At 38.5% G+C, this 15,564-nt stretch overlaps 2 protein-coding genes across 2 annotated transcripts; one reads left to right on the forward strand and one right to left on the reverse strand.

The window, feature by feature from the left end:
- Positions 1-2,571: 2,571 nt before the first annotated feature.
- On the reverse strand, positions 2,572-4,521 carry Lipt2 (Lipoyl(octanoyl) transferase 2). Its single transcript, XM_022833897.2, has 3 exons — positions 4,043-4,521; positions 3,063-3,321; positions 2,572-2,849 (listed from the first exon to the last, which is right to left on the reverse strand). The coding sequence occupies exons 1-3, from the start codon at positions 4,257-4,259 to the stop codon at positions 2,654-2,656; spliced, it is 672 nt and encodes a 223-aa protein (XP_022689632.1). The 5' UTR covers positions 4,260-4,521; the 3' UTR covers positions 2,572-2,653.
- An 898-nt stretch (positions 4,522-5,419) lies between these two features.
- Positions 5,420-15,124, forward strand: LOC111260850 (prolyl endopeptidase). Its single transcript, XM_022833898.2, has 3 exons — positions 5,420-5,705; positions 11,808-12,321; positions 13,206-15,124. Exons 1-3 carry the CDS (start codon positions 5,430-5,432, stop codon positions 14,723-14,725), a joined length of 2,310 nt encoding a protein of 769 aa, XP_022689633.1. The 5' UTR covers positions 5,420-5,429; the 3' UTR covers positions 14,726-15,124.
- Positions 15,125-15,564: the final 440 nt, after the last annotated feature.

Genomic DNA, 15,564 nt, shown 5'->3' on the forward strand with positions numbered 1-15,564 from the left:
AATATTAGGATCTAAAAATGCAATTCAGATTTCCTAGAAGTTCTAGCACGAATGAACTCTTAAAAAAATTACATTTTTTCTTGATCTTAGATAAAATGCATAAACATCTCAATTATAAATGGTTACGTACCCAAATAAGACAACAGAATCAGCTCACGTTTAAGGAAGTTTAAAATGGCTCATTGCTTTTAACGTAACCGGGATGTGATGCTGAGGCGGTCAACTAATGACTTATATTATGATCGTCTAAAAAACATAGACGCATAGACAACGTATATGCAAACGAACGCCATCGCAGCGCATAAATTTGATTTCATTCTTGAAAAAAGATAATTCAATATAGGTCCAATCGGCTTTGCATTTTTTCCACGCAGCGCGAGCATAATTGTTGACAGGGGAGTGAATTCTATGACAAAATTGCCTTATTTTTCCAAACTAGTGATAATTTCCAAGGCCTTATTAGTAACGGAGGCTCGCATTGAGTACAAAATATTTATCGTGTTGTCCCTTTTACAAAATGTCCATTTTCTTCATAGAATACATGAAAAGTACTTGTTAAGAGAACCTAAAGGTGTTGAGAAATACCGCCATTATTTTAATTGTTCACAGATAAAAACTTTTTCTTCGAAAACCAGATTATCTTCTTGCGCTGTGCTAATCTAAAAAATTAAAAAAAAAGCATGGAAATGTGCTATCAATTTTTAACGACTGTAAATAATGTCATCGTTGTAATGTTTAATAAAATTTAATATGCAATCTATATGAAAGTCAAAATTGCTTTTTATAAAAGAAAATATTCGACTTATTTCGTAAAATCACGATGTGGTCCATCGATGACGAAACTGAAACAATTTTAACAAAAAATGCCCATATAGAAAACCGTATGGAGGCTACAGAGAGGCTATAAAAATAGTAATAATAACATAAACAATATACTAAAAATATTAAGCTACCACTGCAAAGCAATAAACAGAAAAAAGAGGAAAACAATCTTAGATGTAGCAAGTTGAATGTTTCCATGTCTAGGGAAAGTTTGTGCCTCAAAAACCTGAATGAGCTCCTTTGTTAGCTTTGAGTAGCTGGTTGTCGGCCTTTTCTGAATGAATGTACGTAACTATTGATAGCTTTCTATTAACGTAGAAGCCTCTTAACGATCATTTAGTGACCAGACAGTGGGGAACAAAACCAAAAACGGCTAGTGAAAAAGATATAATTAGCATATGTATACATTTTAGTTGCTAGATGAATTTTATATTGCCCCATTTGTATCCAAAAAATGTTTTTTGATGACGCCGAGTCGGGACTGAGGAAAGTTGTAGTGCTTACCGCCTTTTTCTTAACGTTGCCGGCTCTACGGGCGGTACTAGACTTGGCAACGGCTGCCTTTCGAGCTGGGGATATATCCCTACTTGTCTTACGGACGGGTGACTTAGCAGCTGCGGGCGCACTGCAAACGGGAGACTTGCCATGGCCACGTATTGCTGGCTTTAGAGCCGGTGATTTAGAAATCGCGCGCGCTTTCCGCACCGGCGAGTTTGCTACCCGGTCTTCTAATGAATCAATTTCGGCCGAAGTTCGCGTACGCCCCTTTTTGACGGCGGTTTTATCAGAACTAGCACTAATTTTTCCATCATATTTCAGTCCTTCCGCAGTTACACCATCTTTAAGGATGCTGCTCAATTTATCATAGTCCGGTTTATCGGCAAATCCCATATTTGCCACTACTGTCATGAAGTCAATCATGGGCTATTTTTGCTGTGTATGCTAGCCACGACTAGTTCAGGCCCGTCCTCATTCCACGGTACCCCCAAAAATAAGTGCTTATTTAGCTCGATTTTCTAAAACCATTTTCATCCATATATATATATATATATATATATATATATATAGAGCAGATCAAAACTCACCTGATAAACACATATGCTACACATAGATTATACACATATATGGTATAGATGTAAAGTGAAAATGCTCAATCCTACACTTGCGGCACGATAACAACGTTCAACCCTCAACCCTTTTAAATATTTTGAACCTGAAAATATAAGATTATGAAAGCTTTTAGGCTAAATTGCTTTTAGCCAGTCAATTAAATCAAAGCTCGCTTTAATCTGTACGGATCCTTGTGGGATTTGACCTATAGGTTTAACGGTGCTATTATAACATTTGACTTTTCTAACGAAAACCATTAGTCTTATTTTCAACTCACTTACAGATAATTATTTTTCCATTTCTGGTTAAAACCTCAGCAATTGCCAGTCACACATTTAAACTCATTCATATCGATCGATTTTCAGTGGAAAAAAGGATGTTTATTTTCAATATGTAATCAAATTGATATGTTTTAGTACTACTGAAGAAACTTCTCACAAGTATGTACAATTCCGTGCCAAAAATTTAAACTAAAAGTATCAGTAACGCAATCCAAGACATACAGTCTACATTCTATAGCTAGCCTTACTCATATCCTGTAGGTCATCATTCGAATTATAGTGGATGACAACAAGAGTTGGGGGAGGTCTCAAGTGTCAATAGTGCTGAAAAAAATTCAGCTTCGAAAATAAGCCAGAATTTATGTAATTTGAGTATATTGTTTATTCAAATCTTTAACGTTGTTTGACGTCGCACCTACGTGCTAACATCAGTGCAGACTTTATCGTACTTGACAGTTGAACGATTTCTCGAACATCGGCACGTAGTTCTTTTTAACTTCTTCGATAGTTACATTTCTATTAAGAACTTGGCTTAGTGACGTCACCCCTTTTCCTTCTAGTCCACATGGCACAATGTGGTCAAACCACTCCAAGTCCGTGTTGCAGTTAACCGCTGCTCCATGCGTGGTTACGTATCTGAAACGGTTAGAAATTCCTTTAGCAGACATCGTGCATTAAAAATCTGCTAGGAAAAATAGTTTCTTATTGTAGAACGAGTCCCAGGATTTTGGCAATTGCGTTCATAATTTATTACAACACATTCTTATATTTCTTTAGGCACTGTTTTTGTTACGCTGAAAATCATAAATATAAATAGCTACATTAGAATAGATGATTTGTATGAGTCACCTTGCACAGTGTATTCCAAGAGCAGCTATTTTCAGTGGTCTTTCTTTCAACCAAACACCCGTATCTGCAGTACGTATTGTTTCGACCCCGAATGTTTTGCAGGTATCTATTACGGACTGTTCCAGGTGGCAAACATAATTCCGCACAGATTTCCGCAGATGTGCGAAGCTGGCTAGATGCAAAATAGGATAAACAACCAGTTGACCTGGTCCATGAAATGTTATCAAACCACCACGGTCAGAACGGATAAAATCAGCTCCTGGAAATAAGTGCACGTTTAGACAGAAAATTAAATGTTTTTACATAGTACACGATATAGGTCGTGTATTCTTGGTACAGTGTGATGATTCAATTACAGTTCCATGTATCGAGGCTAGCAATTAGTTTAATGCAAACTCTTGCCAATGATAGGCGGCAGCCGAGGGTGATTTTGTATTCCATCTTGAAATTTTGCGGTCCGTATTGACTGCAAAATGTGACCCACAGGTATCCTGCGCTAATTTCTCACTTAAATTCGTTAATTCCTGGGATAAATTTATACGAGAATCGGAGCTGCCATAACTGGAATAGCATTCGAGACCGGGGATCATGCAGTGGGTGGCCGATTAGCTATATAGTCCTTTTTTTTTTATGACAAACTTCAGCTTATAGTAAATTCTTATTTTATTTGTTTTAATGCTATTGTATCCGTTAGTTAAAATTGCCTATAACCTTCAGGGTCGCATATGCGTCTTTCTAGTGTGGTTGTACAGGGCATTTGTTCAAGCTACATGTTTTGACGTAAACGCACAAGAGTCCAATTTCTCTTGAGATCTCCCTCGTTTTATAGCTATATATATATATATATATAGCTTATTGTTAGGTAATTTAGCTTTCCTACGATTCCCAAAAATTTCTGATCAATTTCGGTTATATATGTAGATTTTTGAGAAAGTGTATGAATCTTGAATAAGTTTTATTGGCGTCATGCAGGTACTGACCCAGTTTTTTAAGTCGATCTTCTTCTGAAACTCCATAATTCTTAATTCTAATTCCAACTGTGTAAACGGGTGTGTGTTCAACTAAAATAAGAGTATTTTCTGGATTGGCGCCTTTTTTCTGTTGTATTTTAATTTTGGTAGCCACGTCGTGTTGAACTTTTAGGGCATCCAAATAGGGCATTCTACCTAAGCAAACGAGCCGTACGGCGGGCTTCATATTTTTTGCACCGTTGCTTATTAACAGAATCAAATGACGTTGCAAAAGGCGTTGCACTATGCGACATACAGCAGTTTCAATGAGTATAGCATCTCGTAATATGAGATGTTATCAATGATCATTGCAACGGATGTTATTAGAGTAAATTCTAGAAAAACTGCCTTTTTTTAACTCGGGTTAAATGCGATAAAATCTAAATTCTCTAACTTTGTTCGATGCCCGGCCAGCAGCTGCTCGCGTGTTCCTTGTTTGTAAACAGACAATCATCTGTTGGGTTGGAACCTACCCTATCGTCTGTATTCGCCAAAAGCCACGCGCGATTTTTGCTGAGTGTTTGAATGTGAAAACAAAAGAATTGCTTAATATAAGAAACAACTTTTATTCACAGGCTGCGCAGTATGAATCATTGGCGGAACTTGAATCAACAGTTCTTGGAATCCTCTAACTAGAGAATTTGCTATGCAAGCGATTACATCTATGCCTAATTGGTCAGTATTAGGATTTATAAACTTCAAAACGGTTTTGTCTTTTGAAGTATTAAAATCTACTAATGTCTGAATTTAAACAAAACGTTTCGAAACTATGAGGGCACAATATATGATCCGTCTTGTTTCGACCACCTAGAGTAGCCTATAGTGTCCAATATTATCAGCGAATATGTGCATACGTACAGAAGCTGTGGTGCCTAATGCTACATAACTTAAAAATAGTTTAATTTATATTTACGTGTGAATACATATATAATAAACGGCTCCGATAATTTTGAGTATGTCGACTAGCTAAGCTTAAGAAGCAAAGTATTTTAGATGTCGCATTTTTATAAGAACAAGCTTGGGACTCATGTTGAGTAAGGCAATGACTCGCTTCCCGCACTATTAACGCTATACGATTTGCCTGATCCCCCTGAACATCCGAGTGTACGTTTCAGAATATTTCAGATAAAAATAAAATATATTAATAGTGTCCCACGTTGTGTGGAACCGTGTATATTTTTGCTATGGCTAACTTCCGCCACCAGCTTTATCAGTCTGTTCGTGAATTGCACCATCCGTTAGCCGGGCGGGCGCGTAGTATTCGTCTGCTTTCCTTCATCTCTAAGCAATGTGTGGCTCTGTGTATGCCTCTAGTCTGGGGTTACCACACGTTCATAAGCTGTTTTGAGCGTGCTTTATGCGAAGAAGGCGCTATATTCTGAACCAGCCGCTAGCGCCTGTTGAGCGTCGTCGGATGCAGATTCTTTTGTATCGAACGCTCTGTTACAGAGCGAAGTCCTTTCTTCTGAATTATTCAAGACGTATAAGTTTATCGTCATTAGAAGCAGCTTGTCCTCGGTTATCGTGTATTTCTACTCAGTGGCGGTGCAATTCCTGGTTGGCCAGAATGCCTGGCATTGAATATCCGAAACCGAGGCGTGCCAATGTCAGAGATGAGCTCCATGAACAAATGGTATGGAATCGTCATTAGCAGTCACTTCACCTTATAGGTGACGGCTTTCAAGTCATTTACAAACTTGAATTAAGTATTTTGAAGTAGTGCTGTCGAAGGCTAGCGGTTATGCAATTATTTTACAGGGAATTTCAGGTGAGTACGACAGTCATTCCTAGCACGAAGTAGAGGGCTGCTGACGTTGTCTACAGCGAATCAATAACGCCGCACCCAGCGTCTTTACTTGAAAATCTGCTTAGATATAGCAAATGCGCTTATCACGCATAAAAAGCCACCCGTTTTGAAGTTAGTGTTATCTAGCGTAACACATCATTGCGTGGAAGATAGATTCATGAAACATTTGCAGGAGCAAATTGAATATTCATTGTTACTATAACAGTGTCGACGTGGGTAGGCTTTTAATCAGTGCATTACGACAGTCTTGATAAAAGAGTATTGCATAAAAGCTGCATCCTCTTTTTTTCATTTTTTATCATTAGTTTGTTATACTGCAATACTTTTTACTCATATAATGTTATAATTCATTAACATTTAAAACACATAAGACTTCCATAAACACATAAATCAAAAGTGATGCATAACTATTGTTTTTATTCATTCAGTGACTAGGTTTTAACATAAAGTTAATGGAAAATTTTGCCCATACTTTTCAATTAACAATCCTTTCGGATCGTCTTTGGCCTTCTTCTCGACCACGAACTAACAGTATAACTGCGAAATTCAATGTTCTCCGCACTGTAAAATTCTAGGTCTTTGGACCCTTTAGCGGTGTTTCTCCAAGCATTATCTGATCTCTTTTATTACAAACCACTAATATCAAGCTTCGTATAATCGTGTTTATAAGGATAGAAGTACAACAGTGCTTTACCTCCAGACCTCATTGATGTTTTTGGCACTTCCTCGTTTCAAGTAACTTAAGGTCTCAGTCGCCGTACCATTGCTTTAACTCGGCGTGCACCGTTTCGTAGTTCAAACCCGATCCATTATGTGTGCTTGTAGTCTTTAGTGTAATGTGTATGTCTCTGATGAGAAAATTGTTTCAGGCCTAATAGTCATTTCACGATTACTTGATTACCGATTTCAATAGGTTTTTCTGCTTTTTCTATAATACATTCTGCCACATGGGTAACACGTGAATGGTGTGCGCAACTGGTCGTGAGTGCGTAACCCCATGCAAAGCTTTACTGGACTAGCCAAGTTATATAATCTCGTTGCGCAAAAAAAAACGAGTTAAAATTACTAACTACGGCTTTATTTCTCAACGACTAATGACATCATTCTTTTTGAGCAATTCACAGTAGCGCTGTTTCGTCTAAGGGCGATCTATAAAACTAACTGTACGCACACTTATAGCGAAAAATAATTGTAGTGTTTTTAAGCAATGTTACGTTATTTTCTGTTTAACAGATTCATTTCGGATTAGGTACGAAATGTCGTCAGTCGGTATGATATAGATGTCCCATATACTTCACAGACCTGCTCAGGAATATCTATGTTTCTATTTAACCCCCTTAGACGCTTGTGATACCTTTCATGCAAAGACCAAAAAAATACAAATGGGGTCAGATCTACGAATAATTAGTGCGTTTGCCATTGAAATTTGCCAGAGGCAGACGGTATGCCGTAAGACATCCTCAGTTACCTGAGTCGCCACATGGGGTGATGAACCGGGTCGGGCGAGGTTTGCCCATTTCTAATAACGAAGTTTAGCAGACGTCGAGGTCGTAGAACGCTTGAGCAGCTGATTATGATCACGTAATTGTCGAGTATAAGTCGTTTATCGAGTGGCGTTCTGTTTTAGCGACTCAGTTCAAGCTTATGGGATTCAACTATAAGTGCAATCATCCGTTAGATTTTTCTGTTAGAGCTATTTCAGAAAATAGTCATTGGCTACTTTACATGCACACAGGTATGCCTTTAGGTTCTACTTAACTTTTATCTAACTTTAGCTTTGCTCTTTTCTTGTATGTTATATAAATTACACGCAAGAAATTGCCAACGTATATAATTATATGAGTTGGCAACTATTCAGCACGGTTAGATGTTTAGGCCTCGATTTCAGAAGTACTTTTACCATTGAAACATAGGCTTCTACACCATAAATAGAAACCACAGTGTACACCATTATCTTACTGGGAATGTTTAACCTACAATGTTTTCGCCGAATCACCTGTAAGCGTTCTAAGTATAATTACTCAAAATTTTATTTATAAAAAAAATCAGTTAAAATTACTTATCCCATCTAAACTTGTATGTTTCTATGCATAGTTAAGCTTAGGTTGTTTGATTTATGTCAGCTAAACCCATTTTAAAAAAAATGTCGGAGCGCCCTTATAGTCACAGCGAATCCGTGCTCTAACACCCCACTTTTCGGCGCATTTTAGAAGCTGTTGCAAATGGACCGATTGTTTGTAGCTTAGTCAGAATGATTTTGACTTTCCGCTGGATTGTGCACTATTTTTGATTGTTTTCTCTTCGTCTTGCTAACAGAAACAACTTCTAGTTGCATTGTTAACTGCGCATTTCGACACACTCAGTAGTTGCTCGTCTGAGTCTGAATATTATTCGTTGTTCTTCCGTGAGATCTTTTACAATCATATAACGAGGTCTTCTGAAGTCACAAAATCATTGGTTATCAGGGATGAATAACGTCGTTTCCATCAAAAAGATGAAAGTAACGATAATTTTTATGCATCTTGAATAATCTATGTCTCTCAACTGAACGGAGGAGGGCCGAGTCAGGAAACTAAATTGGGTTCATTCATGCTGTAGTGAATAACTAATGCGCCACACGTCTCAGTCGGTGTTTTCACTTCCACAGCAGTTCAAGAAATACTGCTCTATGATTCTAGAGAGAGAAGTGCTTATAATATGATTCTATACCAATTCACTGTTACTAACGTATTGCACAATGTGCCCACCACTGGCGAAGTTGCCAATAACCGCGACAGTGGATTTTTTTTTTTGTTATTGGATGTGGACAGCATGCAGCCCATAATTGGAGCTTCTTGTTCTTGCTGTGCTTGATCCTGAATCGACTATTGCAAGCATGAGTTACTCAACAATGAATAGCAATATACATGTTGGTAGTTTTATTAAGCATTACTTCAGATAGTTGGAACAACAGTTAGTACCTGGTTTGTCTCTCGATATTGCATTGTGAAGCACCCAGACTTGCAAGCCATTTGCGATCACGATGCTTCATAGCTGTTAGAGTACTTAATTGGTGAGCTTATGAACAGGCGTACACTATCTGACATTGACGTAATTCATTGAACTGGTGACCTGTGTCAGCCTAATTATAGCAACTGAATGCTGTTCCGGAGCATTTTCTCATCTGTCAACCTGTTTTTTAAAGGTGCTTATTATTGTTACGAAGTAAAGTTCTTCTGACTTATGACTGTTACTAATTTTGTTATCATGTTTGCTCAATGACTAAATTGCATGCTTCAGCGGCTCGTGGTGTTCTTTCCACAAATTTGTCTAAAGCTTTTACCTTACTAACTTGATTTCTATTCGGGTGCGGAACCCTAAAAAAATAGAGAATCTCGAAACTTGATTTGTTTTTCTCAATGGCTTGCTCATTGGTGTCTGCGTCTTCAACTACATCCTATTTTTTAACATTTGTGTTTGCAGTTTCAACACATCTGCCAATGCGCATTTCTGAAACCACTTATCTTGACTGTTGGGCTAGTTAAGCTCGTTTTTTAGTCCTATGTAAACCTTTCCCGCCTTTCTGCTAGGTATAGTGCCTGAAAATTCAGAACAGTTGACGCTTATGCACTAATAGTCACTATGGGCTACACTGTTGCTTATATTTCGGTAATGACTCAGTCCCTTTGGTACGCGAAGCGTTAGTTTACACGTAAAACTATTTATAGTACGTGTAACGGAGCTGTCCACGACACTGCGTCGAATCTTTTTTATCACACCTTTTTGACGCATTATCACAACACTGTGAATCGGCTATTAGTAAGAGCATTACAGTCAACTTAGTAAAGGGGTGCTTTGAGCCGCAAAGTGGATACAAAAGAAAATTACAAAAGACAGTGCTTTATTGTTCGGGGCGGTATAATATGAGTAGTTAATACGCCTTTTTTAATGCTTTACAGTAAGCAGTTACGCAAATAGGAACAAGTTAATCAATGATATATATAGTAGTATCAAGCATACTTAAGGACACGTTGTGGCCTGAGTTCGAATTGAGGCGTGGACGGCGGTACCGAATATAAAATCCGATACGGCTAGCTTGCGGTCTCATAAGTACGCTGAGGAAATCCTAGAAAAATTCGGCTGTGTTTGAAGTAGTAGTAGTAGTAGTAGTTGAGGGTGATACCCGTAAGACTTCCATAAGAGGGGTAGCTGAGAATCAGCTTGAAATCATTGCAGGGTAACTCTAAAGACGTATTAAGAAAACATTGGCAAAGAACATGCGCCAAACGTATAGCCAATTCATAGTGATACTTTGTGAATAGCGAACTTTAGCAGCACCGAAGTCTAAACAAAACTGATTCTAATAGCTTCGTTCCTGTCATTCAGGGAACCCAGTGTTAACAAAGAAAATATATGTAAACATTATTTAGTTAGCTGAAGGGTTGAAAAATCGGTTTTGTTATTCGTTGTAACTATTGTGTGTGTGAGCTGCGTTTACATCTTACAAATGTAACGTAGTGCTTCGCGTAATTGATACAAATCTGGCCATTATAGGATCATACACGCTAGTGTGCAAGTAATTTTCTGATTATTTTATATAATATATAGCATCTTAATCAGTGGGCACTGCGAGGAAAACTAGGATTTTCTGAAATAATGAATCAAGCGTTGGGAAGAGTAAGATAACAGTGGTTTCACACGGGTAAATCGAATTCGGAGCTCTTATGCACATTGCCGACAGCATGTACTTCAAGGCCTATCGCTTTATCATATTTGGCCTTTCAAAGATTAGGTTCGTTTTCCTGCTCGTATAGGATTCAGCAACAGGACAACGTTACCGCAACGTAGACTATTTCCGTTCCAAACTGTATTTTTATATTCAGAAAGTTGGACACCGTAAAAGGGCACTTACGCATCAGTTTCTAGAATAAAATAGGCTTTTCTTCCGACAACCGCGCTTCTATTATTTGTGTGAGCCTCTAAAATTGGCTGTTTTTGGATGGTCGCCTCTTAATCCCACGAGAAGATTAATTAGCGTATTCTTTTAGCGACTAAGTATGGGTGATTCAGGAATAATAAGCAAACGTATACTCGCAAAATTGGTGCATAATTAATGTACAACTATGTGAGTCGTACTGTCATCTTGGCAAACCGCCGAATCGGCAATGATCGTCACGCATCCTTCTGAAGACTTGCGTTGCTGCAGTAAATTTTCAACCAATACTATGAAACGCATTGCTGCACCGAGCTGCCTCAGCTAGTTTCTAAACTGTTACAATCCTGACGATACTATCAGCATATTAGTATTATAGATTTGTTTGCTATCGCATTTCGCCTGACCATGTGATTGTACCTTCTACTAGGCAACTTCCATAAAAATAAACTCAGTAGACTCCGGTTGATTCAGCTCAAGTGAAAGCAAGTTCTAAAACACTCGTGTGGTGGAATATAAAGAATCTGTTAGATTCGATTTTGGTATGATTATAATCTAGTATGGAAGTGCATATATGCTATAGTCATTTGAAAGCGAGCGGGGTAAAGAACGATGCGAGAAGAACGTTATCTAAGTGCATAAATGAAAAAATAAATCGATAAGCGCAAGCGGACTAAGGTGCTAGAATTGTGTGTAACAGTTGTTTCTGATTACGTGCCCAGGTGGTAGTACATGTGCTTTTTTGTTCTATTATAAACTATATTAGTATATCAAGCGTGATTTAATTTAGGAATTATTACGTTTGAGACTGATGTATATATTACGGTCCAACAACCAAGACATAGTTTGCAATGTCGTAACATTTAGGCATTTAATTAAATTCCGTATGATTGTTCTAGCTTATTGATGCTTATGACGTTCTATGATAATCTACTGTAAACTACTGTACTCAGCACGGCGTTCCGAGGCGTAAATGTATCGAAATCGACTCATTTAACTAAAATGTACTATTCCAGGTAGAAGATCCTTACCGATGGATGGAAGATCCTGATGCGGAAGAGACAAAAGCGTTTGTCAGCGCTCAGAATGCTATCTCAAAAAGAATTATTGAAGAATGCCCATATCGAGAACAGATCAAAGGAAGACTTACCGAACTGTGGAATTATCCGAAGTACACTGCGCCATCAAGAAAAGGCGAGCACTATTACTACCGCAAAAATGATGGCTTGCAGAACCAATACGTGCTGTATCGCAAACAGGGACTGAATGGATCACCGGAAATATTCCTCGATCCTAACCTGCTATCTGAAGACGGCAGCGTCGCGTTGACTGTGAGCAAGTTTTCGGAAAAAGGCACTTACTATTGCTATGGCCTTTCTGAGTCGGGATCGGACTGGTCGACGTTATACATCAAGGACTGCAAAACGAAGAAAGACTTACCGGAGAAGCTGGAAAGGTTTCGATATTCGAACGTATCATGGACCAAGGATGAGAAGGGTCTCTTCTACGGACAATACGCTGATTGGACCGGTAGGTTTCTATCTAGAAGTGCTAATTAGGAACAGATTATTCATTTGCATGTAAAAGTATTACTAAGCACGTTTATATTGACATGGCGTTCTATCTATTTGTGAAATGAATAGATACTTAGTATAGAAAAAGGCAAATAAATTTGATACTGACCAACCCTGCGCCCGAGTCCCATGCTATTTGTTTTAGTTCTTCTCGGCTCTTCTTTGGGGGTCGCATGTTTGCTAATGAGCTGAAGAATTATGTCTGTAGCAGACAGAAATACGACGGGAAAATTGAAAAAAGCAGGTCAGAGTAGTTCCGATGAAATAACACGATGGTATTGGTCTCGATGTATTATCTGTCCGATGTTTTGACTCTAGCTACGTATTGAACGGCGCCGTGATCCATGTCGTAAAGTTTCCTAATCTGAATAGAATTGTCTGACCAAAATTTTACTATTCATATAATACAGATATTGTGAAGTCTTCTATGTAATGCGATTTTTCGGTGTATTCCTAAAAAATGCTCTAACTCTACATTTAAATAGAAAAAAAAAACATTGCCTTAGATAGTGAAGTGTCGTAGGCCCATTTTCTCATACATTTGAAAACTTGGAAAGGATGCAATCGAAACTCTCAGGGTGGGTACACTCATGTGCACCGTTGCAGTAACAGCACCGTTCTTAGGACTTCACATCAGAACTACACCGATATTTCAAAACCACATATTATTAGTATAAAGTACGAATGAAATCTGGCTTTAGATATTTGGGAAATCATAATTTGATTAGTAATAAAATTTGTAAGTCTGTGTGTTGCGATTACTCAAAGAACTACTGACTTGAATACAAATATCAGGTAGATGTCCATAAAAGATTCTGCTATTTATATAATATATTGCAGGTAAAGTGAGTGGAACTGAAGCTAAAGCTGCTACAAACCAGAAAATATTCTATCATAAGCTGAATACACCTCAGGAGCAGGATATACTGGTCGCTGAGTTTGTCAAAGAACCAAATTGGAGGATGGTGACGGAAGTGTCGGACTGCGGCAAGTATCTCGTCCTAACCGTAATGGAGGGTTGTAAAGATACGATGATTTATGTTTCCGACATTTCTCAAGGTATAAACGGGCCTCTTGAGCTAAAGTGCGTTTACGGAAAATTTGATTGTCAACTTAACTACTTGGCAAACGACGGCGAAACCTTCTATTTCCACACAAACAAAGACCGACCCAATTACGGTATCATCAAGTTTGATCTGAAGAACCCGGAAGAGTGGATCGACGTAGTACCTGAAGACAAGCAAAACGTACTTGAATGGTCACAATGTGCTAATGGAGACAAGCTGATTCTGGCTTATTTGAAAGATGTTGCCAACGTTATTAATATCCACCATCTTCAAACCGGCAAATACATGCAAACTCTTCCATTCGATATTGGCACGATTGGAGCAATGACCGGCGAACGTAATGACTCGGAGCTGTTTTTTAATTTCGTCTCATTTTTGACGCCTGGAACGATTTATCGTTGCGAAATTGATAAGGCGCCTAACGCCACGTTGGAAGAGTATCAACGAATTCAGCTTGATGGAGTAACAACCGACGATCTTACTGTGAAGCAAATCTTCTATGAAAGTAAGGACTCTACGAAGGTGCCGATGTTCATTATTCGACAGAAGGATGCTTCACTTGATAGTACTGCTCCATGTCTCCTTTACGTTTACGGAGGGTTTAATATTTCTGTCCAGCCTTCGTTTTCGCCCTTCCGACTAATGCTCGTGAAGCTACTGGGCTTTACTGTAGCCGTCGCCAATGTACGAGGAGGCGGTGAGTATGGTGATGTCTGGCATAATTCGGGTAGACTAAAGAACAAACAAAATACCCTAGATGATGTGCATGCTGCGGCAAAATTCCTCGCTGATAATGGGTATACAACAGCTAACCGGATTGCTTTGATGGGTGGATCCAACGGTGGTATGGTTACTACCGCTTGCATTAACCAACGGCCAGAACTCTTCGGCGCCGCTGTTGCTCTGGTACCCGTCACAGATATGTACCGTTTCCATAAATTCACAGTTGGCAGCGCCTGGTGCTCGGACTATGGATGCCCAGATGTAGCATCCGACTTTAGTGTGCAGGCAACTTACTCACCTCTACACAACGTGCCACAAAATATTGATAACTTTCCAAGTCTTCTGGTGTTGACAGGCGACCATGATGACCGAGTAGTACCGTCCCACTCATTAAAATACATCGCCGAAGTTCAGCATCGTTTAGGCGACAAAAATAAGAACCCGCTGCTGGCGCTCATTGATACAAAAGCGGGACATGGCTCGGGCAAGCCAACCTCCAAAGTTATTGCAGAGCTTGTCGATGTCATATGCTTCCTCTACAAGACGCTTAACTTGAAATACAGCCTCTAATTTGATAAAAAAAAAAACTCGATATAAAATATCAGCTGGTCGTCATGCTTTTTTATTTTTTTTATTAATTTTTAAAGCAGTATGTTTTCTGCTTCTGCTTAGTGGACTGAGTCGGATACACAACAAAGAGGCGATAGAAACAGCGTCTAATAGGAAAACGTTTAGGCTATCAAACTTACAGCAATAGATCGGATATGAGTCTATTTATATCTATAATTTAATTTCGAAATCTAGATTACGTTGCAAATTCGTTGCTTGACGGATATCTGATTGAACTTAGTTAAGCGAATAGCTTTTACACTATTCCAAATGCTATCTACTTCGATATGGCTACACGAGTAATGGTAAATGCTGTATTATTTTCTTATAGAAATAAAGGTGATCCAAAGTAAACATGTCTTCATTTGCTTTAATTTTTTTTGTGATGTGTAAAACGAACCTAGATGCTTATGATTTTGGGAGACCAACCTTTTCGATTTTGTAGATTTGTTCTTTTGGATATGGACCTCTATCTGGGCTAACGGATCTGCTACAAATGAAAAGTATTCTACAAACATGGACCACCATTATTATTAACTATATTCTCATTTAATTACCAGCATATGGGTAATTTGTGTTTCTTGATAAGCTTTTTCGAAGCGGAAAAACTAGTTAGGCTATGAGTAGGTGCAGCTTTTCGGATAATTAAAATAATGTATATTCAGCTCGTGCTTCGAGGCGAAACATAAATAGGCCAAAAAAAAAAAGCGACTGATTCCCATTCTACGCACAATATTCCGTTTTTGTCATCAGCCGCGGTTTTCACGCTTACTCCATAAAACGATTTATTGTTGAAATAG

This window comes from Varroa jacobsoni, unplaced genomic scaffold, assembly GCF_002532875.2.
Source record: "Varroa jacobsoni isolate VJ856 unplaced genomic scaffold, vjacob_1.0 scaffold_483, whole genome shotgun sequence".
NCBI lineage: Eukaryota > Metazoa > Arthropoda > Arachnida > Mesostigmata > Varroidae > Varroa > Varroa jacobsoni.

What these genes read in the sequence shown, in the direction of transcription:
- LOC111260850 (XM_022833898.2), top strand. Translation starts at nt 5,430, where the DNA reads ATGCGAAGAAGGCGCTATATTCTGAACCAGCCGCTAGCGCCTGTTGAG. An exon ending in ATGAGCTCCATGAACAAATG is followed by an intron (nt 5,706 to 11,807) that starts GTATGGAATCGT and finishes GTACTATTCCAG; the next exon opens with GTAGAAGATCCTTACCGATG. An exon ending in ACAATACGCTGATTGGACCG is followed by an intron (nt 12,322 to 13,205) that starts GTAGGTTTCTAT and finishes AATATATTGCAG; the next exon opens with GTAAAGTGAGTGGAACTGAA.
- Lipt2 (XM_022833897.2), bottom strand. Translation starts at nt 4,259, where the DNA reads ATGAAGCCCGCCGTACGGCTCGTTTGCTTAGGTAGAATGCCCTATTTG. An exon ending in AGATCGACTTAAAAAACTGG is followed by an intron (nt 3,322 to 4,042) that starts GTCAGTACCTGC and finishes ACTTATTTCCAG; the next exon opens with GAGCTGATTTTATCCGTTCT. An exon ending in CTTGGAATACACTGTGCAAG is followed by an intron (nt 2,850 to 3,062) that starts GTGACTCATACA and finishes TAACCGTTTCAG; the next exon opens with ATACGTAACCACGCATGGAG.